This window comes from Spizellomyces punctatus (genome assembly GCF_000182565.1).
Source record: "Spizellomyces punctatus DAOM BR117 chromosome Unknown supercont1.16, whole genome shotgun sequence".
NCBI lineage: Eukaryota > Fungi > Chytridiomycota > Chytridiomycetes > Spizellomycetales > Spizellomycetaceae > Spizellomyces > Spizellomyces punctatus.
In genome coordinates this window covers 289,874-312,133 of record NW_015971552.1, presented here as the reverse complement: position 1 = coordinate 312,133, position 22,260 = coordinate 289,874, and the positions used below count along the sequence as shown (strand labels likewise).

General features: G+C 47.7%; 12 protein-coding genes across 12 annotated transcripts; 6 read left to right on the top strand and 6 right to left on the bottom strand.

Moving 5' to 3' along the window:
• Positions 1 to 954: 954 nt before the first annotated feature.
• Positions 955 to 2,822, top strand: SPPG_07550 (U2-type spliceosomal complex subunit CWC25). Its single transcript, XM_016755716.1, has 2 exons — positions 955 to 1,069; positions 1,137 to 2,822. The coding sequence occupies exons 1-2, from the start codon at positions 1,052 to 1,054 to the stop codon at positions 2,691 to 2,693; spliced, it is 1,575 nt and encodes a 524-aa protein (XP_016605200.1). The 5' UTR covers positions 955 to 1,051; the 3' UTR covers positions 2,694 to 2,822.
• On the bottom strand, positions 2,731 to 4,647 carry SPPG_07549 (rRNA-processing protein PWP1). Its single transcript, XM_016755715.1, has 3 exons — positions 3,529 to 4,647; positions 3,247 to 3,465; positions 2,731 to 3,176 (listed from the first exon to the last, which is right to left on the bottom strand). The coding sequence occupies exons 1-3, from the start codon at positions 4,627 to 4,629 to the stop codon at positions 2,874 to 2,876; spliced, it is 1,623 nt and encodes a 540-aa protein (XP_016605199.1). The 5' UTR covers positions 4,630 to 4,647; the 3' UTR covers positions 2,731 to 2,873.
• Positions 4,648 to 4,791: 144 nt separating this feature from the next.
• Positions 4,792 to 6,509, top strand: SPPG_07548 (uncharacterized protein). Its single transcript, XM_016755714.1, has 5 exons — positions 4,792 to 4,920; positions 4,985 to 5,057; positions 5,114 to 5,569; positions 5,633 to 5,696; positions 5,778 to 6,509. The coding sequence occupies exons 3-5, from the start codon at positions 5,237 to 5,239 to the stop codon at positions 6,407 to 6,409; spliced, it is 1,029 nt and encodes a 342-aa protein (XP_016605198.1). The 5' UTR covers positions 4,792 to 4,920; positions 4,985 to 5,057; positions 5,114 to 5,236; the 3' UTR covers positions 6,410 to 6,509.
• Positions 6,510 to 6,642: 133 nt separating this feature from the next.
• On the bottom strand, positions 6,643 to 8,467 carry SPPG_07547 (uncharacterized protein; the record flags this gene model as incomplete). The annotated part of the gene is made up of 4 exons (XM_016755713.1): positions 6,643 to 7,304; positions 7,370 to 7,950; positions 8,019 to 8,249; positions 8,310 to 8,467. 4 exons carry the CDS (start codon positions 8,465 to 8,467, stop codon positions 6,643 to 6,645), a joined length of 1,632 nt encoding a protein of 543 aa, XP_016605197.1.
• Positions 8,468 to 8,713: 246 nt separating this feature from the next.
• Positions 8,714 to 10,802, bottom strand: SPPG_07546 (uncharacterized protein; the record flags this gene model as incomplete). The annotated part of the gene is made up of 6 exons (XM_016755712.1): positions 8,714 to 9,064; positions 9,123 to 9,157; positions 9,222 to 9,263; positions 9,330 to 10,359; positions 10,420 to 10,589; positions 10,652 to 10,802. 6 exons carry the CDS (start codon positions 10,800 to 10,802, stop codon positions 8,714 to 8,716), a joined length of 1,779 nt encoding a protein of 592 aa, XP_016605196.1.
• A 442-nt stretch (positions 10,803 to 11,244) lies between these two features.
• SPPG_07545 (uncharacterized protein) lies at positions 11,245 to 12,547 on the top strand. The gene is made up of 5 exons (XM_016755711.1): positions 11,245 to 11,355; positions 11,420 to 11,646; positions 11,721 to 12,072; positions 12,133 to 12,288; positions 12,355 to 12,547. The coding sequence occupies exons 1-5, from the start codon at positions 11,277 to 11,279 to the stop codon at positions 12,471 to 12,473; spliced, it is 933 nt and encodes a 310-aa protein (XP_016605195.1). The 5' UTR covers positions 11,245 to 11,276; the 3' UTR covers positions 12,474 to 12,547.
• SPPG_07544 (alcohol dehydrogenase class-3) lies at positions 12,470 to 14,305 on the bottom strand. Its single transcript, XM_016755710.1, has 6 exons — positions 14,210 to 14,305; positions 14,084 to 14,132; positions 12,987 to 13,856; positions 12,815 to 12,916; positions 12,684 to 12,750; positions 12,470 to 12,626 (listed from the first exon to the last, which is right to left on the bottom strand). Exons 1-6 carry the CDS (start codon positions 14,228 to 14,230, stop codon positions 12,596 to 12,598), a joined length of 1,140 nt encoding a protein of 379 aa, XP_016605194.1. The 5' UTR covers positions 14,231 to 14,305; the 3' UTR covers positions 12,470 to 12,595.
• Positions 14,306 to 14,410: 105 nt separating this feature from the next.
• On the top strand, positions 14,411 to 15,915 carry SPPG_07543 (uncharacterized protein). Its single transcript, XM_016755709.1, has 10 exons — positions 14,411 to 14,602; positions 14,672 to 14,734; positions 14,809 to 14,842; positions 14,915 to 15,011; positions 15,070 to 15,085; positions 15,152 to 15,197; positions 15,253 to 15,302; positions 15,373 to 15,378; positions 15,438 to 15,493; positions 15,559 to 15,915. The coding sequence occupies exons 1-10, from the start codon at positions 14,494 to 14,496 to the stop codon at positions 15,622 to 15,624; spliced, it is 543 nt and encodes a 180-aa protein (XP_016605193.1). The 5' UTR covers positions 14,411 to 14,493; the 3' UTR covers positions 15,625 to 15,915.
• Positions 15,672 to 17,539, bottom strand: SPPG_07542 (uncharacterized protein). Its single transcript, XM_016755708.1, has 3 exons — positions 17,427 to 17,539; positions 16,997 to 17,354; positions 15,672 to 16,919 (listed from the first exon to the last, which is right to left on the bottom strand). The coding sequence occupies exons 1-3, from the start codon at positions 17,508 to 17,510 to the stop codon at positions 15,874 to 15,876; spliced, it is 1,488 nt and encodes a 495-aa protein (XP_016605192.1). The 5' UTR covers positions 17,511 to 17,539; the 3' UTR covers positions 15,672 to 15,873.
• A 37-nt stretch (positions 17,540 to 17,576) lies between these two features.
• Positions 17,577 to 19,162, top strand: SPPG_07541 (uncharacterized protein). The gene is made up of 8 exons (XM_016755707.1): positions 17,577 to 17,811; positions 17,880 to 17,960; positions 18,031 to 18,107; positions 18,177 to 18,273; positions 18,336 to 18,481; positions 18,541 to 18,695; positions 18,759 to 18,918; positions 18,976 to 19,162. Exons 1-8 carry the CDS (start codon positions 17,637 to 17,639, stop codon positions 19,039 to 19,041), a joined length of 957 nt encoding a protein of 318 aa, XP_016605191.1. The 5' UTR covers positions 17,577 to 17,636; the 3' UTR covers positions 19,042 to 19,162.
• Positions 18,848 to 20,486, bottom strand: SPPG_07540 (uncharacterized protein). Its single transcript, XM_016755706.1, has 5 exons — positions 20,206 to 20,486; positions 19,923 to 20,095; positions 19,782 to 19,843; positions 19,616 to 19,721; positions 18,848 to 19,554 (listed from the first exon to the last, which is right to left on the bottom strand). The coding sequence occupies exons 1-5, from the start codon at positions 20,313 to 20,315 to the stop codon at positions 19,202 to 19,204; spliced, it is 804 nt and encodes a 267-aa protein (XP_016605190.1). The 5' UTR covers positions 20,316 to 20,486; the 3' UTR covers positions 18,848 to 19,201.
• A 182-nt stretch (positions 20,487 to 20,668) lies between these two features.
• SPPG_07539 (GTPase-activating protein RNA1) lies at positions 20,669 to 22,186 on the top strand. The gene is made up of 3 exons (XM_016755705.1): positions 20,669 to 20,701; positions 20,778 to 21,058; positions 21,134 to 22,186. The coding sequence occupies exons 2-3, from the start codon at positions 20,837 to 20,839 to the stop codon at positions 22,100 to 22,102; spliced, it is 1,191 nt and encodes a 396-aa protein (XP_016605189.1). The 5' UTR covers positions 20,669 to 20,701; positions 20,778 to 20,836; the 3' UTR covers positions 22,103 to 22,186.
• The last annotated feature ends 74 nt before the right edge of the window (positions 22,187 to 22,260 follow it).

The following is a 22,260-nucleotide window of genomic DNA, read 5'->3' as shown; positions in this document are numbered from 1 at the left end:
AGCACACTGGACAGAATCGATGCATGTTTTCCTCCTCGCCGCCCTGAACTTACGCCAGATCGTATTATTCAACCTCATATTTACATGTGTACAGATGTGGCCTTCAATAACAATGCGGGCAAAGTTCCATTGAGAGGCAAGTTTAGTGTAGGGGTGACAGAAACTGGCACTAGCTACTACACCAGGGAATAAACCGGCGACAACCGGTTCGGAAAAGCTAAGCTACTACTAGACAATTATACACGCAATACTGTAACGGTTGGTTCTAACCGGATAATTGCCCACCACCACACACGGTCCCTACTAGGCCTTGATCCAGAACTCTTGATGGCATTGAAGCCAGACTCTTGCATCCAGGAGCGAATCGACTGGGCAGCGTCACAAGCTGGTGGATTTTCAGTGACAAAGGCTTGGAGACTAAAAAAACTGCATGTCAGCGAGGTGACCCGATGACAAGAAATGCAAGAAAAGCCATCGGTACATACCAACCAAGCTCAACAAATGTGGCAACATAATAGTAAGTTTGTCAACAGATCCAACTGGTTGCTGCTGGTTCTGTCCGTTGTTGCTGTCGGGAGGGCGAGGTCCTCGGCACCACCACATCTGCATTCTCATGGTTGACCGAGTCACGATGAGGTTGTGTGGGTCGCAATGAGCGTTGCGCAGATGCTTCGAGTCGAGGATGGGTAAAGAGGAAAGAGGGAAAAGGCCCCCCTTTTATAGACCTTTGGCATGCGCCTCACCGCAGAAAAAAAAAAAAACATTACAATACATGCCACACCAATCTGAGCGATAGAGGGGGGTTCTGATTATGCGATATGATTAACCGGATTAATCCGGATAATAATGGGTCCTAGTGCCATTTTCAATCGCCTCCACACTATGAACTGGATGCAAATGCACGTGACCAGAAAGGTTTAGCAGCAGTGAAAGTTCAACAAGACTGCGCGTGCTCAAAGGTATAGTCCCACACCATCCCGTCTACCTGATCCTTGAGTCCCTGCCCTTGAATCATCAGCCTCTGGTTGGTGACAATCAGTAACTTGCCAAGATGGGAGGAGGAGACTTGGTGCGTAAGGACGGGTGCTTCCTTACAGTCTAGCTGTCGCTCATCCGTTTCCTTTTTTTGTTTCCAGAATTTGAAGAAATCATGGCATCCCGCAACCCTTCGGAACCAGGAGAAGGTATGGAAAAAGGAACGGGAAGCGGAGGAGGAGCGCAAGAAGATGGATCAACTTCTGAAAGAGAAAAACGAAGAACGGCAAATGATGGAGCTCCAAGCGCTATCGGAGGCCGCCGGGAAAGTCAAGAAACGCACGGAGAGACTTGACTGGATGTATTCTTCAGCCGGAGGTGGAAACAAGGCAGTCGATGAGGATCGAGAAGCATACTTGCTCGGTAAAAAGCGGGTCGACAAGTTGGTTGAGCAGGGGAAAACTATTCAAGAGATCGAATCTAGCGCTTCATTCGACCGAGCGAATGTGTACGGGGTTACCGCAAACACCGTGCGTGACACGCAGGCAAAAATTCGTGAGGACCCCTTACTAGCGATCAAAAAGCGCGAGCATGCGTCGTTGCAAGCTGTCCTCAACAACCCCGTTGAATTGAAAAAACTAAAAGAGGCCAAGTCTGGAAAAAAGGACAGAGGAAGCAAGAAGGACAAGAAAGAAAAAAAACACAAGAGAGAGAAAAAGAAGCGCGTGAGGGACGAAGACAGCGATAGTGATTCCAGTCAAAACACTGAACTGCGTAGGGCTGCTAAAAGCACGAAAGTTGACATTGCTGTGCACGGCCGAGAGAACGGCCGAAGCAATGGTCATCATAACCGACGATCCCGCTCTCGGTCATTTGGGCGCTCGACAAGACGATCTTCGTCCGTAGAACGTAATCGATATAGAAGACGTTCTCCTTCGGTTTCCGGCGGGTGGTTTTCGCGACGTTCCCCCTCACCTGCGAGGAGAGGGACATTCAGAAGGGCATCTCCCTCTGCATCCATAGAGAGAACATCACGACCTTCTCCATCGCCAGTAAGAAGTAGAATGTGGAGGCGATCTCCTTCCGGATCGATCGAAAGGCCCTCCCGCCGTTCTCCATCATTGCCAAGAGAACGGCCGAGAAGGAAGTCACCATTCCGATCACCATCCCCTGTGGGAGAACGTGGTGGAAGACGCTCCCAACCACGGGACGGCAGATCGTTTCGATCACCTCCTGAGTCCAGCCGACCAAACCATATGTCGCCGCGAAGACGGCGCTCTTCACCTTCTCCACGTCCACCTGTTACCGATGGCAAACAGCATGATACCCGTCAATCACCTCCAACGCCATCTGCCGAAAGCCTGTCCAAAACGAATACCGTGCTAAGTACCGCTCATGCAGAGTATGAGGCTCGGAAGAAGGCCTTAGAGAGCGAACGTGAACGCCGGTTAGCTGAGATGATGAATAATGCTCAGGAATGGGACGCGGCGCGGACTAAGCGCGTTGAGGAAGAGCGTAGACAGGATGCAGAAGAGCATGCGCGTGACATGGACGCAAGAATGAAGAGGTTGGAAAGAGCTGGAGGAGCGCAGGGCGAGAGCTTTCTCAGAGATCTCCACAGGCAGACATTCTCCGGAGAAAGCGCCAGCGCTGCCGACATGATACGGAGAAATAAAGCATTTGCACAGAGGGCGGGAGGCTTTCTCTCGAAGTCGTAGAGGGAATCCTTCCCGTATTATATGAGACTAGGCTAGCTGCTATTGATTTTACTCTGTTTATAGTAAATATGCTATTATACTTGGGTTGTGTATATGCGAACAATGATCGTACTTATGACTATCTACAAGGAACTCAGCGATGCATTCTACCATAGCCGCCCCATCATCACAGACCTCTTATCATACATGATCTTCGTCTTCATCTTCATCGTCCTCGTCCTGATCCTGGTCCACATCCATAGCCATCCCGTCCACGGCTTCCTCATCTTCGTCCTCATCGCCCTCGTGATCCGACTCAACTCCCGTAATCTCTTTCCGTGGCGTATTTGCTTGGACAGCGGTTTCGTTGAACTGAGTGGGACCGAATGCTCGTCTTACACCAGCGTTATTTTCCAGATTCCACACCAAAACTTTTCCTTTGCTTCCTGCCGCCGCGACACAATATGGAGAGTCTGGGGAGAAGGTGGCTGCAAAGATTTTGCCCTACAATAGTAAAAACCATTATTGGATCAGCGTCAATAAGCATTGACTGGGGAAACTATGGGAAACGTACCAGATCCAAGTCTCTCGACACCAGGCAGCTTGGCTTGGCATCTTTGACGTTCCAAACTTTCACCATTTTGTCGGTAGAGCCTGTGACCAGAAGTCCCTCTATGACTGGGCTAACGTCGAATGAAGACACAGCAGCATCGTGGGCGTGGAGCGTGAAAAGCGGCGCGGTGCCGCTTTGGCGGGCGTCAAAGCATTTTACCAGTCCATCCTCCGTACTTACCTGCAAGAACGTGAGAGCATTAGAATTCTACAACCATCATAATTCTTCCAGCCCCAGACTTACAAAGAATCTCTCAGGATGGAAAGGATCCCACTTGATACATTCAACATCAGCTTTCAACTTCCACTCCGTCACGGCTGTTGGTGCACGCGAATCGAAGGCACAGCACCGTTTGTCGTAGCCACCCGTCAGCAATACTGTGGGCTCGCCCTTATTCCAAGCAACACCTTGGACCTTGTCTTTGTGCTGCGTGAAGCTTCTAACAGCCTTCTCGGGAGCTGAAAGGTCCCATAGCTTGACTGTAGTATCCGCTGAGCCTGTCGCAATGAGATTCCGATGCGAAGAGTTCCAGGAGATGCTCATAACAGCATCAACATGTCGCTCTGCATTGGCCTTTTTGGCCACACGGGCAGGACCAAACTTCTTCTTCTTCTTCTTTCCACCTTCCCCCGCATCAAGGCCCGGTTGCGACGTTCCGCCTAGGATACATTCGGGGTACACAGCGTCGACCATGTCCAAATCCCAAATCTCTACCTCAGGATCGAATGTTCCAATGGCAACATAGTTTCCAGGTGTGGACAAATCTTTCTTCTTCCCAACCCTGAAATCCATCCATTCCAGGCAAAGAGGAAAGCTGGGAAGCATAATATCGTGATGAACGAACAAATTGTCTTCCTCCTCTTCGTACAGGTAAACTTCGAGATGCGAGATATCGTCTTCGGTTTTGGCAGCAAGAAGCAGGTTATCGCCGGGCATGATCTCCATCTCACGAAGTTCTTCATTCTCATCTTCTTGATCTTTCACTGTGACATATGGGTCCTCGTCATTGCTGCCGTGGTACGTTAACCCTTGAATTTTACTGAAGAGAGGTATGGCTGTCGAATTTTCTTCTTCAGGTTCCGAATCATCGTCGTATGTGTCTAGGTTATATTCTGCCAATTCCTCATCCATTTCATTTCCAGCGGTCTGAACTTTCTGCTGATCTGGAATATCGTCGTCCATAGTCACATCCACATTTTTGGCGTCCTCCAATCCTTCACGTGCATCTTCCAATTGGGCGCCGATCCTGTCCGCTAGACTTGAGAACTCTTCGTCTGTAAGACGGTACCGGTCCGGAATTTGCTGTGCAGCACCTTTTCGCACCCAGACTAATGACGAGATCATGGTCAAAGGTTGTTGGCAGAACAAGGGTCGGAGCTAGATGGTTGGTTTTCTTGGACCCGCCAACAAAAATCAAAATCGCATTACAACCGGAAAGAGTGCGACTAAGCAATTGAGGCATAGTTGGACAATCCATCACTTGCCATGACACTACTTGAAAGCAGACCTGAACGAGCTCAAAGCGTTGCACTGCAATCGATAAAGCGACCATTGCCGTATGCTGCTTTGTTTGCAAGTAGATTGGTTCGTTATTATTCTCTATTATTCTCTTCGTGCGAGCTGTCATGTCATCAAGTAACGTTCCCCCTCCCTTTGAGGATTGGAAATCTCCTCCCCTAAGATTTCTCATACTGCTCAGCACCGCAAATCATATACGTAGGAAGGACCTCGAAAGCCCGGCGGATGGGCATAGTGTAAAAGTTAACCCTCATGTAAGGTTAATCCAAAATTCCCCATAAAGGTTGGAATTGCTTACGTACTCACATAGCCGGTTCCTGTGATGTCAGCGTCTGCGTTTCTTCACACTTAGTATTTTGATAGTTTGTCAAACCTTTCCTCGACGCTAAAACTTTATTTTGTAGATAAACCGCCACCATAATAGCCAAAAAAAATGAGCAAAGAGAGTTATCCAGCAACCCCAGAACCCACACCTGTCCCCACCTCATCTTCCTCCAGTATAACGATCGATGTTGAACCGTCAACGTCGCCTTCAGACAAAGACCGAAGTCGTTGCAGCATCTATCGCTGGTGTCCTCTTCGTTGCTATTGCGTTTACCGTCTACGGCATCCACATGGAGTCAGTCCGCGATGGATACGGCTCGAGACTTTTGTGGGCACGCTCGGTTTTGCCGCCAAAGGCATTGTTTACGGGTTCATTGGTGGAATGACATGTGCAAGTGCAAGTAGGCTGCATAACGATGAGGACTATGGGGAAAGCCCAAAGGTACGTGCATAAGAGGCCAAATTGACAGGATAAATAATGGGCTCAAGTTGGTTCACCTATTAGGGTGCATTCATTCTCATTGGTACCTTCCCAGCCGGATCTAGTTTCTTGTTCATCCTCCTCATAGGTAAGTACGGTTGGATGCCTCAGCACTTCACCTTTCGCACATTGCTCATTGAGAGCTCTCATATCTCATCTTTTCCATTAGCACTCTGGTGCTACTCGATCTGGCGCTTCTGGGAATGCGCAACGTACCAAGGCCGCGATGCGAACTACTCCAAGTTTAAAAACTTCTTTTCTTTTCGGCTGGCCCCGTTTGTGTCAGGATGCGTGTATGTAGGATATTCCGGGTACCTACTGCAAGTTCTTCTGCAGCGATATCGTGACTCTGCTCCAAGTTGTTACCCAAACTGTTGGAGGGACAGTGCCCTTGGCCGAACAGCGTTGGTCCTCATGGGAATAGCTTTCTCGATCGCTTGTGCGATTCAGCTCCAGAACGCATTAACTAAAAAATGGCACTATGAGATCAATTGGGAGAAATGCAAAACCAAGTACGAAAAATGGGTGATACTGGTCACGGGCCATGTCGGATATGCCGGCAGAGCAGGGATTTTTTTGTTCGTTGGTGTTCTGATGTTCAAAGCCCTAAGTCATCCTGTGCAACAAAGCGGAGATGCAATGTCCGATGGATTGCAGCAGTTGTTGCAGACTGAAGTTGGGACAGTCTGTATGATGATCATTGGAATAATGACAACCTTTTTTGGTTTGTACGCCATTTTGTGCTGTTGGTATCGGCATTTCCCAACGCCGCCACCAACTGGGAGACCCTTTGTATCATAAATTCACATATCTAGTTAGATTTGCATTTAAACATATATCAACGGCAATATGATCAACATTAATGAGGAGCCGTAACATTACGTGCAACCCAATATTATTCAACTTGTTTACATATGCTATCCATGATTCTGAACACGCAAAGGAATGATACATAATGATACATACATGGCCGCGACGAAAGCTACCTTGCTGTTTATCTTGGCCAAACGGTCTCACGCCAGGCACATGCAACCTCAAACCGGCACCTTCAACCCCTTCAGTCTAACTACCAAATTAGCGAGATATAATTCCCTTAATTGGGCAGCTGTATTTTTGTCTGCTCCAATTCCTGCCATCCGTCCGCCGAATCGTAACCATTCTTCAGCATCAAATTTCTCTAAACCATACAAGGATCCTGGACGATACTCTGTCTCGTAAATATATCCTGGGAATTCGTCCTTTTGAACAGTCATATCCCCAATTTTGCTCCGCTTGTTCCATTTCTCAATGTCGGCAAAGTACTGGGTGTACCCGATCAGATGGCCTACAGTAGACTGAACATCACCCATGCTCTTCCGGTATTCGAATACTCTTAAGGAAGGATTGAAGGACGGAACCACTGAGGGAGACACGAAGACAGGCTGTGGTACCCGCAGGTCTGGATTCTTCTTGACTTGATGTACCAGTTCGGTATAATGTCTGATGAGGTAATGGCAGTAGAGATTGAGCCAGCTAGGTATAGTTGTACCTACAGTACCTCCGGCATGTGGTGGAAGGGGCTCTGTCAATGGGGCAAGAGAGCTAGCCGAAAAATAAGGCATATACGCCCGCAGAGATTCCGCTATGGCCCCTTGTTCGGTAGTCGATGTTGAGTCCTCACCAACAGCGTTCGCTGGAGTGGGGAAAAAGAAGTGATCTATCCACATGAATTGGGAGTTAGCGCACACATTTGCTTTCAAGAATGCTGGCTCCCGCGCTTACCAATGTTCATATGACCGTAAAACTGGCCAGCAACAACGTCTGTATAATCTATCATGAGTTTGGAAAAGCTTTCGTAGCAGTTCGGATAAAAGTTGATTGGGGTGGGTGGTACATGGCCGGCAATATACACTGCCTTTCCGCCCTGGCGCGCTCCATTCAGCACATTTGCAAGCCATTGAAGAACATCATCTCCAGCAGCCAGCGGATCATCTTTAGATGCCCTACAGTCATCAACTTGCTTGTTCCCATCACTGAGGTACATGGTATTGATTGAGGCAACAACAACATTTGGAACGACCTCGACAGCAAAGCTTCCATGTCGCCGGAACTCTTCAGTCTGATCAGCGGGTATGAATGGTTTCCATAATGTAGCATAAAAGTCTAACGTCGGGTTCGGAATAGATGGTGTGTATATCAGGTCGTTGTGTGGCCAAATATCGTTATTGCCAATGTTCGGGACGATCGGGATTGACCCTTTCTCGCCCCCTGACGGAAATGCTCCTAACAGGAACTCCACCGCCAAAGCGTTCAGCGCCTGTATCTCTCCTTCCGTTCGTACAATGCGCGAGTCGCTATCGTGCCTATTCATATTCATGAATAGGACGAAGGTGAGAGGTGAGAAATGGAGTCGACTAGATCACGTGATTACCTGGCAGAATCTCCAGTCCACACAACAAAATCCAACTTGTCCCCAGCGTTCAATATTCCCGCAATGAATCTCATTGTCTCATTGATGAGTAATAGAGGGGAATCACAGCCACTTCCAGGAGTCCCATATTTCCCTGCTGTTGCGTCGGTTTGTGGTCGTTTCTTCCGTGCGATCAGAACATCCGCTATTCCGTGGCAACTTGTCGCTATCGGTGCACCTTCTTCGTAGTAGCTACAGTAGAAGGGAATTTATGGACGAATTCTTTCCGATAGTGACAATGTGTGTACCTACGGGTCCAAGTGCATGTCCGTAATATGAAGGAATCGTCCAAACCGTTTGTCGTTACCTTCCACAACTGCGTTCAAAAGAGGCAGCTGCGCTGCTCTTGCATGACTTAGCACGCTTGACACAGCCAAGATGAAGATGGAAGTAGCTATTAGGGAATTCATCGCTGGACAAGACGATGCAACTAGGGTAGAGACAGCGGAACTTGAATATCAAGATAATGCTGTGCCACAGGCTAAAAAATTGGTGACGTAGCGAGGTTAATAACCCCGCCCGTTTCGCCCACACGACCGAGCAAATGAGGATTGATTCAGGTTCACCATGTTAAACTTGAGACTAACTATAACTGATGACAAGCGCAAACCACAAACTAATCTATTGAAGGGTATTGCGTGTATAGGTATCTGCCATCAGTCAACCAACTCTGTTGGTCTGTGACTGACAACTGATTTTTGGGCGATGACAGACTCAGTCATGTTCGTTTTCTTTGGACGCGATAGGCAGTATTGCTCTCCAGATGCTCCCAGCGTGACCGTGCACACCTCGCACTGCTCTCGTGGAGCAATCTTAAGCTTGATCATGATCCAGAAGACTGCACATCCAAGGCACACATCATAGAAAGCCTGTGCGAAACACGTAGCCGCCAGCAGACCACCAATCCACCGAGCCCCGTATGGCCAGCCACAGTGCCAGGCGATGGTGGCCATCAAGGTAGGAGGAATAGGATTAATCATCGCTTGCCTTCGTGGCGGGCCGGCAACCTGTTGCAAGAAGGAAGATCAGTCTTCTGGTTGTTGTCCAGTTTATCTCTTCCCGTACCATTAAATCCTCGATTAGTTCCCATCGATCAACGACTTGAAATAAAGATAACGTGAATCCGCTGATATAAGTGTGGAACGCACATCAGTTTTAACTCACCATAAGGCTTAATGACGAACATCGCGAGGTAGGCAATAGGGTCTTAAGAAATCACACGTCAGATAAATTTCTGGCGATACTCGGGCCTATTTCCACTGCTGCACATACCTAGTCGTATTCCAAACAATGTTCTGACGATCAACTCGTACAATATGAACCAATAGAAAACGGGACTTCCCGCAAAAATATCCAGCACAGGACTTAAAGCGCATATGAATGCCATGATAAAGATCCAAATTCGAATTTCTGCCTCAGATATCGGGTTCGGGAAGGTTGTGAATTCCTTCCAGGTTAGAGTATTCAATTTCTTCCACCACAAGGCTTGATCCTCGGCCGTTTGTAGAAGACCAGTCCTCCATTCTCTTTCCAGATCAAGTTCGCGCTGCTCATTTGCTGCAGATACTTGCGATAATTGTGATGCTTGCGACGCTGGCGCGGCTTCCAACTGTGCTCCCCTTACCGAGGAGCTCGGTCGGGATTCTTTCTGCTCCTGTGATCCTTTGATAGTTCCTTGATGACTGACCAGAACTCCTGCACGACTCGCTGTGGCGGTGACAAGCTTGTAGAATGGCGAGCTAGGCTTGAGCTCCGTGACATCAAACAAATCTGCTGCGGTAGCAGCAGAAACACCAGCAAACAAAAGTTCCAAGAAACCCATAGCCATGACGATGGCAGAGTCCCGTACCTCGACGTTTCCGCTCGCTGGGTCATCCAAGTTGACTTTATGCAATACCCAGAGGTGAACCGCGTATCCGCCCATGAGAAACACGCCAAAAATCGTGAACATAGTCAAATAGTTCAGCTTCCTAAGCATTCGTTTCTCACGTCGGGCTTGCATAGGGGACAGGAAGGCTTTGACTTTGTTTAATCGTGATTGAACACGACTGCGCGCTAAGTTCAAGATGAAGGCTTCGATTACGAATGCCATAGCGATCGCTGCACAGACTAGGACCTCTAACTCCCAATTTCTGTGAGGGGCTCGTGCGGCGACTACAACTTGTGCAATCATCGCGAGGAGAATTGGGCCCGTCGTAACAACCGACAGCACCTTGAAGACATCCACTTTGGAGGTACTAGCGGCTGCATCTGTGTTACTGGCCAAAATCAAGCTCCGTGATATTGCCGCGTACGCAGTGATCTACCGAATTGAAAGATGAGACTCGGGCTGGTTGCAATGATCAAGGCACATAATACTAACCACCATGAGAACAAAGAATCGATCCAAAAACAGCTGCAGTGGAACTAGCCATGGAACTACGATAATTGCCATAACTATTCTTGCAGCCATATGCACAACAGATGCTATGGTCAGCAGCGTGAGCACAAAGTCGCTGAAGTTGCGCCGATTCAGACCAGACTGAATCCAGTCTAAAGTACAACACAAAGTTGAAAACAAGCACAACGGTTTACTACGATTTGAGTACTCTTACGCTGCATAAGCTTGCCGAACACGGAGTTAAAGATCCATACCGCCCACACAAGGTCAACTGCCTGGTATACTTGAACATAAGTCCACCGTTTGTCCTCTTCTCCATAGTAAGTATTCGGTGGAAGAAGCGTCGTCAGGAGCACAACGGGCATGGTCGTAAATGTGTGCGAAAATAATGGAGGTTACAAATTGCCTGCTCCTATTTTTATTTGTAAAGCTGATCAATGGGGGACAACTTCCCCGACAGCTGCGAGCATAACCAAAAATAGCTCAACTAGCCAAGGATGACCTCTATCGCGCATGAGTTAGAGTTATCTGAAAATATTTACGCAAACACTAGGGTACCAAATTACTCAGCGACCGGCTGTATTGTTCCCAGCGAAGGGCAAGCGACTGATGATGATCAATGCAGCTTTCCAGATCCCTATTCATGAGCTGTAGAGTCAGCAGCTCCATCAAACTGTGCTTATTTTGGGTTTGTGGACCATAAGGGACAGGCCATATTGTCACCCATTGCCTTACCAAAGCAAAAATATTTGGTTCAATTCATCAAGCGCGCCGCTAAGCCTCCCATTCCATCCCAGACAGCACCATGGCGCATCGCCCAGACGCTCCAACAACCGAGTATGGAGTCGGAACCTTCTCTCAAAAACAAGATCCTCGTCATTGGACATCCCGGAGTGGGAAAGTTGGACCTCGTCAAAAGTAATCTTATACAGCAACTGCAGCAATATAAATATCCACATTGCACTGAAATCATTCTCCTCAGAAATCCTGGGACACAATGATCGGACAGAACGACTGGGAGCGGGACCACAAACTACTGTACCGCCCCTTTGTATACCCATGACACTTGATACAAAGTACTATACCGCCGAAGTGGTATTCTGGGTTGACTCTATATCAACCGCGAAAGAGGAAGAGCCAAAATCAGCGGAATGGTCGGTTGTGGCACACGCTATCGATGGGTTTATATTCGTATACGATCGGCAAAAGGTGAGAGCGCAGCAACGAACTATTGCAATGATGGATATAGAAAGCGGAAGTTGCTTAATACGTCGCGTATTTAGCCTGACACGTTTGAGCCTTTACGAGTGTGGACACCGTTCCTGGCAGAAAACACGCCTAGCGTCGCTCTCTGCATTGCCAACGTGATCCAGGGTTCAACAGCAACCACACTTTCTCATCTTGACTCCCATAAAGAATTCTGCATCGAAAATGGTATAGAATTTGTTGACCTACACCAACTTGAAGGCACACCTTCCTCGATCGATGCATTTGAAGACCGCGTGGGATTTGAACGCATAATTGAGGCGTTGGAGAGTAACATGTGGGATGGGATGGTACGAAAGCGTGCCGTACATGATCGTGAAAAAATACAAGAAAAGACTGAAGTTGGGCTCGTGGATGACGACCAGACAAGTGTGTATTTAGGAAGTATACTCACGTGGATTTGCATTTTTTTTAATGCGTCAGTCTTAGGGTTTGCAGATCTTTCACTAGAAGAGATGCCATCGATCTTAGACATTTCTCAAACGCGAGCTATGATATTTCGAAAACTGGAAACTAACGCACCTGAAGACGATTCTGACGATGATGGGTTTGAACATGCGCTAAAAACTCTGCAAGGCTTCCGAGGTCTGTAAATGTCATATCATGTGGTTCATCTTACTAGATGTGAAACTAACATCCACGTCTCTGCAGAGTATGGCCAAGCACTACCAGATGCAGAGCGTAGAGCACTGGCCGCGAAAGTTGCATGTGCGGTTGCTGGCATAGGGTTACTAGATGACGATGATGAGGACATCGACGACACCACTTGAAAGATCCAATTTCTGCTTCAAGAAATGAAGGCTTGAAGGAACCGGCATTTGTTTATATATATTGTATACAAGGGTAGTGTGGTTTGACAGTCTTGGCCCTTAGTTCCGGTTCAATGGGCTGGTTACTGCTTATTAATAATGACCGCACGAATGCTAAAACAACCCAGTTAGATTGCTGCCTCCAGTTTGGACAGATACGATATAATTTACCATGTTCCCTCATGCATGGCATCGAACGCCTTATTGATATCCTCCAGGCTGAAAGTATGGGTAACATCTATACCGATCCATTTTATGAGCGCAGGTTCCTATTCGAGATCGCTTGCAATGTCTGTACTCACAAGTGTCAATATCAAGTTCACCGCTCTGGTATTTTTGAACCAATCCAGGCAGTTCCGAACGGCCCTTCACACCACCGAATGCGCTTCCCTTCCAAGTACGACCTAAAGCAGAATAAGCATTCAGCATTTGCGGCAACATTTGAGTCCCACGCGATGTAACAATAACTCTCACCTGTGACCAATTGAAATGGCCTTGTGCTAATCTCCTGTCCCGCACCAGCAACGCCAATAATTGTGCTAACGCCCCATCCTTTATGGGTCGCTTCAAGGGCGGCGCGCATGAGTTGCACATTTCCAACGCACTCAAACGAGTAGTCCACACCACCATCAGTCATGTCCACCAGGACTTGCTGAATGGGTTTGTCGTAATCCTTTGGATTAACACACTCAGTTGCCCCAAACTTTTGAGCGATCGCAAACTTGCTGGGGTTGATATCAATGGCGATTACGCGTTTCGCACCAACAGCTCGTGCCCCCTGAATCGCCGAGAGACCAACTCCGCCCAATCCAAAGACCGCCACAGTGGCACCCGCCTCCACTTTCGCCGTATTCGTTACAGCACCGTAGCCAGTGGTGATACCACATCCAAGGAGACAGACCTTGTCCAACGGTGCAGTTTTGTCGACCTTTGCGACGGAGATCTCCAGTGCAACGGTGTATTCACTGAATGTTGAGCATCCCATGTAATGGAAGATCGGCTTCCCTTTGCAAGTGAAACGAGATGTGCTGTCCGGCATCAAACCCTGGCCTTGAGTGACACGCACGACAGAGCAGAGATTGGTCTTTCCAGACTTGCAGAACTTGCATTCGCGGCATTCAGGAATGTAGAGAGGTACGACGTGATCACCGGGCTGGACGCTCGTGACGCCTTCACCGACAGACTCTACTACACCGCCACCTTCATGACCAAAGACGACTGGGAAAATGCCCTCCGGATCTTGGCCCGACAAAGTATAGGCATCCGTATGGCAAACGCCGGTTGCGAGGATCTTTATTCTCACCTCTCCTTTCTTTGGAGGAGCGACTTCAATTTCTTCAATAGCTACAGAAAATACAAAAGTCAGTAGGTGATATGCGTGATATGACATCTTCTGTTGACAGAGAGACCAGAGCAGTAGCTATATCACGGCTGCAGGCTCTGGCAACTAGCTATCGACTGAGGCCAGGGGACCCGCTTCATTATTCCCCAGACTTCTATATCTTCATTACGAGCCAATAGAGACGCCAACGCTTCTCAATTCGCAAGACCCATCTGCATTCCGTACTCACATAAAGGCTTGCCTGCTTCCCAGGCGACGGCGGCCTGACACTTGATGACCTGCAATCCCAAACCATACGTAAGTTTACATTGTCCCCTGGATAGTACAGCGACTGGATGAGGTTCAAAGTACTGACTTTTCCGACAGTTGAAGACATATTATAACGGCGACGGCTGGGAGGAACTTTACGATGAGCCTTCTCGTGATAAAAGACTGTGAGGTCAGATAGATCGACCCATAAAACACGAGTGGGGTAGGATTACCATTTTAGGTTATAGATAGGAAATTAACAAGACATTGCTTGGAACGCCTGGGTTTTGGTACGAGCGTCGTTAACGACGCCTCGAAGGGCGAGTGTGAATTGAGTTGCTTGCATCAATCCCAAATCTTGCGATCGCGATTTCCGATACTCAAGCGCCAATGACACAACAGCCACTATTTAACCCCGTATACATCTCTCAAGATGTCCAGAGACAATTGAAAGAGGGCTTTGTCGTTCGACCCCTTGAAGCGGGTGACTACGAGAAAGGTGAGGCTTTGAGAGGCAGATGACGTTGTTTGTCCCATGTTTAACTGGTCTGTTTTTTCAATAATTCAGGGTTCTTGGATGTTCTGTCACAACTCACTACCGTTGGAAACATGTCAAAGGGCGACTTTATGGGTGCGTCTCAATTGCGCGTCATTTTCCGTGCCGAACCCCAACGCGCATGAACTGACGCTTTCGACTTTTTTCAGAGCGATACGCATATCTTAAAGCACATAATCACGAGTACGGCGTTCAAATGAAAGTCTCCGTTATGTGCAAAGACGGTTAGCTGAACTTCTCATTCCCGTGTGGCAGGTACTTTACCATTGTCATCGAAGATGCCAAGAAGCAGATCATTGTGGGGGCTGGAACGATTCTTGTGGAACGGAAATTTGTGCACCACAATGGGCTTGTAAGAAGCAGTTATTGCCGAGGATGATTGAATACCACTGACTCTTTGAATGTGCCAGGTCGGACACATCGAAGGTTTGAGATGGAAAATGGAGGGAATCCAGGACATGGAATGATTTTTAAAGGATTTCTGTTCCTCAGATATCGTGACGCACAAAGAGTACCGTGGGTTGAATCTTGGAAAGCTGTAAGTATTTAGCTTCATTTCTTCTAACATAAACATTCTAACGAAATCATAAAAGCGTTATTGAAACACTAAAGCACATTGGGAAAATGACCGGCTGTTACAAAAGTATGTCGATGCAATATCATTCTACTCTCGCATCTACGATGCTAACTTCCATTCTATACTTCCTTTCTAGTCATCCGTGGGTAGAAGGGTCTCGCAGCTGCTTTTAGCACTAGGCCACTAATGCATTCTCCACAGTGGATTGTAGCGACAAGAACATCCCGTTTTACCAAAAGTGCGGATTTGCTCATAAGGTGTGAAAGCGCCTCCCCCTAATCTATGTGAGCATCTATTGACCTACACGTTTGATTTGGACTAGGAATTCGAAATGGTGCTTTACATTGATGAGAACGATGCCGCCAAAGCTCCAAAGAGCAAATTATAGATTGAATAAAAACGACTTTTTGCATGAATAGGCAGCAGTTTTAGAGTCGAAGTACATCACTCAACTGACCAGGACATTGGTATCATTTGGAACTGACAGTACTGTGTGAAACTGGTGGAAGTCCTATTTACGTGATACTCAGCATGTTCATATTTGAGAACGTGTCGATGCAACCTCTATGGAACTCTCTTCAACCCTTCTACATGACTAGATAACCCTCAAAGTCTTTTCCTACGTTTCCTTCGATACTTAACGTTTCTGCACACTTCCTGTACACCCAACCTCAACCGCCCCATCATCCACATAGTCTAACGGTTCGACGATGACTTTTCCCTCCCGATCCTGATATTTCCGCTGCCGCAGCCCGAGAACCTCATCGTCGCTATCTTCCGTAGATGCTTGGTCCTCCTCTTCACTAGATTCATCATAACTACTTGCCGTCCAATCGCTTGACTCTGATGCCGAGTCGGCGTCTTTGGATACAACAGGCGGTAAAGGAGTATTTCCAAGATCAACAAGCGGCTTCAATTTATTCTCGTCCACGGTGGCACGATGCATTGCGATTTCAACCATTCTCTTCCGTTCCTCAGGTGTCCATTCACGAACCACGTACCCTTCACTTCCCCGCCTAACTCGCGGGCTGCTTCCAAATACACTGTTTTCGATTCTATCCTCCTGAGAACCCTTTCGAGGTTTCCCGTGTGGATATTTCTTGTAAGCGAAATACGCTCTTGGAGGCCACTGTATGGGATGTCCCTCAGCAACACGCCGTAGTGCGGTGCTGTTCACTTCGTGATGAATTCCGTCCCCTGGTGTCCGCTGCGGTACCCACCATAGCCACCACCGTTTGCCCAGTACTGACTGAAGATTGCGATATCCCCCCAAGTCGTATGGATAGGCGGATACATCTTCGCTGGCAATTTTGCCCCGGCGGACTAGTTCTTCAATTTTGGCGTTTTCGAAACTCTCAATTGTTGTGACATTCTGCCATGCATAATAGAGTTGCCACAGACTCAGTAGGCCGACAGTTAGCAGAAGAAGGAAGAGAATCAACAGGTTGATGATCAGAAACACAATTTCGGGACCTTCCGGTGGCGGAGTGTAAAAATACGCACTGGGACGATTGTCATGAAATGTGCTGTACGCCGTTTCCATTTGGTTTTGATAATGAATCAAGTCCCAAATACGAAGTGCCATGAGACTGAGGCACGAAAGAGCAGAAAATGTTACGGAAAGCACAAAGCGAAGGAAATGTGCTTGATTCGCGTGGCCAATGCAATTGTTTAACCATGGGCCTGCAGTTTCAGAAGTTGGAGAAGGTTGGTCATTGATCGCATGTTAAATATCGTAATAAGACCATGCGGATACTCACAGTGATGATCCATCTTCAATACACAACGATTACATACACTGCAATGATGGCTCCGTGGTGGTTTATACACCATACATGTCTTACACCATCTCGGCTTTGCCGGTTTAGCCTTCACGGCCCTATCCGGGATAGAATTTTTTGGTCGTCTTCCTCGTCTCCTTGCTTTTCCACTTTCCTCCTTCTCCCCCCGGTCGTGCTCTTTGAGCGGGTCGTAACTTGCTGGTACACGACCTGGGTCTGTGACTACGCCTAGATAGTAATTGACGAAGATCGATAGGACACCAACATTAAATGGCCCTAGCCAGAGATAGAGGTTCCGTTCGGGGTGAAACGATAGCCAAGGCCAAAATATAAACACCTGGTGGAAACTGTAAGCGACCTACGACAGCGATAAAGTGGATTTAATGAACCTGACAAGTGGAGTGTTTACCTGAGTTGTTACAAGGACAAATACGATTAGCAGGGTCACCCCTATTACAATTAGTCGCCCCCACCATGCCCAGCCCTTTGCCATTATGGTCGCAGAACAGAGAGCTTTGAAGTTGACGCGGACGGATAGGGCTAAATACCGTGACCAGAGCTTTGCGCTGACTCACTTCAACAGAGCTCTGTCTTGACTCGCCCATAACATGGAACTACAATGTCGCAATCTCCGACTGCATTGACCACACCACAACCTGCGGGGTCACCGCAAGCAACCTCGCTCACATTTCCATACGGATCTCAACCTGATGTTATTCGTGCCAACCAAAAAGATGTCTACTACCAAAAGTTTCTTCAAGATCAGTTCTCAAGCGTCTTTCGCTCATTTTTCGGTGAGCAACCTTATGAGCATGACATCAGCAGGTTGAAGGTGCTGACAGCCGTTGTTTGAGTGTAATAGGAACGAGAGTACATCTGAAGTATCAGGACAAAGTCAACTTGTTTTCGGACTTGACGTATTACGGTTTAACAACCGCTGCTGGTAGGTTTACTCGACAGAATATGCATCTCACTCAGGCATGTTCATTGTTGTGTGTGTCTCTGTTCTAAAGGTTCGCGAACACTTGGGGAAGAATACTGTGATATAATGCAAGTCCGATCCTCAACCATCACACCACCTTCTGCGATGGTAAGACCAACCCTTTCCCTTGCGATCGATCACAGTTTTGCAACCTTAATTACTCTCATTCCACATTAGTCCCGCAATGCTTTGGTACTCTTCCATGTGCTGACTCCCTATATATTCACACGCCTCATCGCTCACATCAAGGGTCTTTCACGGCGACCATCATCTGGTATATATACTATCCTCAATTATGGTACTCACAGCCAACATCTCACATATGTGGCATAACAGCCATGAATCCAACTCAAGAAAAAGTTATCCAATTGCTGTCCACCCATCTCCCAACACTACAAAAGCTGCGTCCTTTACACCTTGCACTATTTTACTTTTACGGTGCATACTATCACGTATCGAAACGGATACTGGGCATTCGATACGTATGTGGTGCTTTTTTATTTCCATTTCCTGCAGGACCTACAACTTGATTTCAACCTAGATTTTCATGCGGCAACTCCGCAGCGGCGAAAAGCAAATAAGCTATGAGGTCCTTGGCATGCTCATCGTTGTACAGATGCTGGTGCAAGGATATATTCATCAGCGCCAGAGACTGGCAGATAAAGGGCAGGATGAACCCGAAGGGGACTACAATGAGTAAGTAACATCACCCGGTTCGTACATTGTGGGCTGGGATGTACTAAGGTTCGTCCTCTACAGCGACCAAGATTTGGCGCAATCAGTTGCGCTAGGCCTAACCCCAGAGCAGCAAGAAAGGCAAAAATGTATGCTGTGTCTAAGCCCAAGACGACATACGACCGCGACACCATGTGGTCATTTGTTTTGCTGGAATTGCATTGCCGAGTGGTGCCGAAATAAGGTAAGTGACCATTGATTTTGAAGACAGGCGGATGCTGAGACATGCTCTCCATATTAGGCAGAATGTCCGCTATGTCGGCAAACAGTAAACCTATCACATCTTTATCTTGTTCTTAACTTTTAAGAGGTTGTAAATAAGACGTGATCAATCCATCCCTCACATAGAGTCATTCCCGAGTGGTTTCTCAGTTACGTTAGGGCGCCTGCAAACGGACCGAACAAACTCTCTTATACGACTTCACACACGTTCATAGAAGTCACATCGATATGCTGAAATTGAATTCTCACATCTCATCAGAATCTTCGGCGACCCTATCCACAACCTTCAGCACTACCAAATACAAGAAGACCACCAATAGTAGCACTCTCCATATGTTTGACCTCACATTCTGCCATACATTTGCGACTACCACTCCTGCTTCATTCGCTCCTACGGCGTGGCGGTTTGTTGCCTGAGTTGCTGCTGACGTTGAAACAGATGGAGAGGATGTCGATGTGGTTGTACGGCGATGGAGGTCTGATGGGTTTGGGACAGCGGGGTGGGCGGCGGATTTGAGGGCGGGTTTCAAAGGGGGTTTCGCTATCGGCGCGTTGGGGAGCGGGGCCAGCTCAGGGGTGCAAAGGTCGGGGAATATCTCTGCAAAACCTCACCTGTCAGGTACTTGGCAGTGACAACATTGATGTCGATGCTGACGCACCTTTGAATTTCCCATTATTCAAATTCCACTGATGAGATTTTCTTGCATAGAGCCGCTTTTCTTCCAAGGTTGATTTGATACTGCCAGTGGTTGGTGCATCCTCCAGCTAATTACAGGCACTTGTGAGCTGTACTTGAATCCACAATCTCGACTGACAATCACCAACCATGAAACTCAACAATCCTGTCAATATTGTTGCAACAGACCAAGCTGGATTCCAAGTACCGGCTAGCGTGACGAAAGGGCAATATGAGATCCTTTTTCAACCTATGCGCACAGTCGCCGACCCAAGCGAGGCCGCACTTACGATGGTAATCGCTCATACTCAGGCAGAGCCTGTAATCCGTTTGAAAACGGCCGTTCGGTGTGAGCATCTTGATGGCGGGAGGTTTGTATGGATAGTCGGCGGGGAATATTACTTTTCCATGATATTCGCCTCCTTCGTAGGGGGAGTCCGGTGGGCCTCGAATCACGTAGTGCCTGGGAAACACACATGAAGCTGTCAAATTACGCACTAAAAGAGACCTGAACCTCTGTACAACTGGGCAACCGGAAACCGTCCACTAGGCCTGTGTGATGTGGAAGCTTACCATTCTAAAATGTTCGACTCCAAAGGCTTTGCAACAATGTAATCGGGAGGGTTTTTTGTAATTGCAATATATTCCTTCGTCAGGCGCTTATGAGCCCCCTTCGATGCCATTTTTGCGGTATATGTAGAAGCTGCTTTAGTTTGTTGTGACTTGGACGGTGTCCTCTGAATGGGTCAGTGTCAAGACTCGTGAATGGAGCGGATTAGAGATGTGGTAAGATGCTTGTAGTACTCAAATGCCAATGACGGAGTGCGGCGAGTGTCCGTGCCCGCGGGTGTTTGCCACCTTACAAGCCGCAACCAGTTTCAGCCGCGTTAGCACACATCCGATAAGGTGTTTTTGTTTGTTTCCGCAGTCTAATGTGGTTCTTTACATTTGAATTGATTGGAATTCCAAATGGATTCGCATGACAAGTCACGTGCTTATTTGATCGCTCTGCAACTCGCTCTTGCAGTGTGGTGGGAGGACTGCATACCTCTTTGGATCGTGTAGAGAGGTAGGGATCCTAAAGACTGCTACAAGTTAAATAAAGGCTTCTGGACTGACGAAGTAGGCTGAATCTGTGTATCCAGCTTGCGACACTCTTTGACGTGGTATCAACACCTGAACTAGCGTCATAGCTATTAACATAATGTCGACAGTTACAACCGACGGATCTAACACCTCCGACGCCGTGGTTTACTCTTTAGAGGGGAAGACCCTCAAATTGAATACAGCGGAGGATGTCAAGCAATACGTAGATGAGATTATTGCAACGAAAGGTCTCACCGAAATCCGATTGAGCGGAAACACTTTTGGTGTGGAAGCAGGACGGGCAATCGCGCATGCATTGAAAGATCAGCATTCTCTTCGGGTAAGGTCCATGTTTGTCGGTGAAAGGATGCAATCGTTACTCTAATACACTAAATACCTGGATTGCGTTTTATAGATAGCGAGCCTCAGCGACATGTTTACGGGACGACTGCGAAATGAAATTCCATTGGTACTAGAAGCCCTTGCAGAAGCACTTGAGGATAAGGTCAACCTTGTTGAACTCGACCTCTCTGATAACGCTTTTGGGCCGGCTGGGGCAGAGCCGCTGCAAAGACTTTTGATCAATAACCGAAACATTCAAGTCCTACGTTTAAACAACAATGGACTTGGAATTGAAGGGGCAAGATTGGTTGCGGAGGCCCTTGTTACTGCGGCAGAAAAGAATAAGGCGGAAGAGCGCAAGCCTGCTTTGCGAGTTGTTGTTGCAGGGAGGAATCGAATGGAAAGCAAAGGAATACAACATCTCTGCAAGGCGTTTGAGGCTCACGGTGAGAGTCTGCGCGAGATCCGCATGCCACAGAACAGTATCCGGCCAGAAGGCATTCAGGTTTTGATGGAAGCCCTGGCGGCTTGCAAGAATCTGGAGCACCTTGATCTTCAGGACAACACCTTTACCGACGTAGGATCCCGATCACTCGCCAAGGTGCTCCCGACGTGGGAAAAATTGAGAATATTGCACGTCGGTGATTGTCTCCTCAGTGCATCGGGCAGTCTCGCAGTATTGAAAGCCTTAACCCCCGGACACCTTAACCTTGAGCGACTGCACCTAGCATTCAACGAGATGGATTCGGAGGGTGCAGGATATGTTGCTGGCATGCTCCTGAACAAGAAAAACCTCGTTGCGATTGAATTGAACGGTAATGCTTTTGATCCGGAAGGTGATGCTGTTCGGGACATTAAGCGAGTATTGTTGGGCCATGGTCATGAGGAAGCATTAGATGAGCTAGATGAGATGGAGTGGGAGGAGGAGGAAGAGGAGGAAGAAGCAGAGGAGGAGGAGGAGGAGAAGGTACCAAGCGAGGCTGAGGGTGACGACGAGGTGTCAAGGTTGACGGCTACTCTGTCGGAAAAGCTTAAGGTGTAAATAGATAGATAGATCTTGCATGATTTTGTTGCTGCACTGTTATTAGAGCCAGGGAAAAGTATAATACGCGAAGCATCTACTGCAATCTCGTAGCATGATAATTTGCCACACATTGTCTGCGAGGTCGGTAACTTAGGATGACTGTGCCTCGCGTTGAC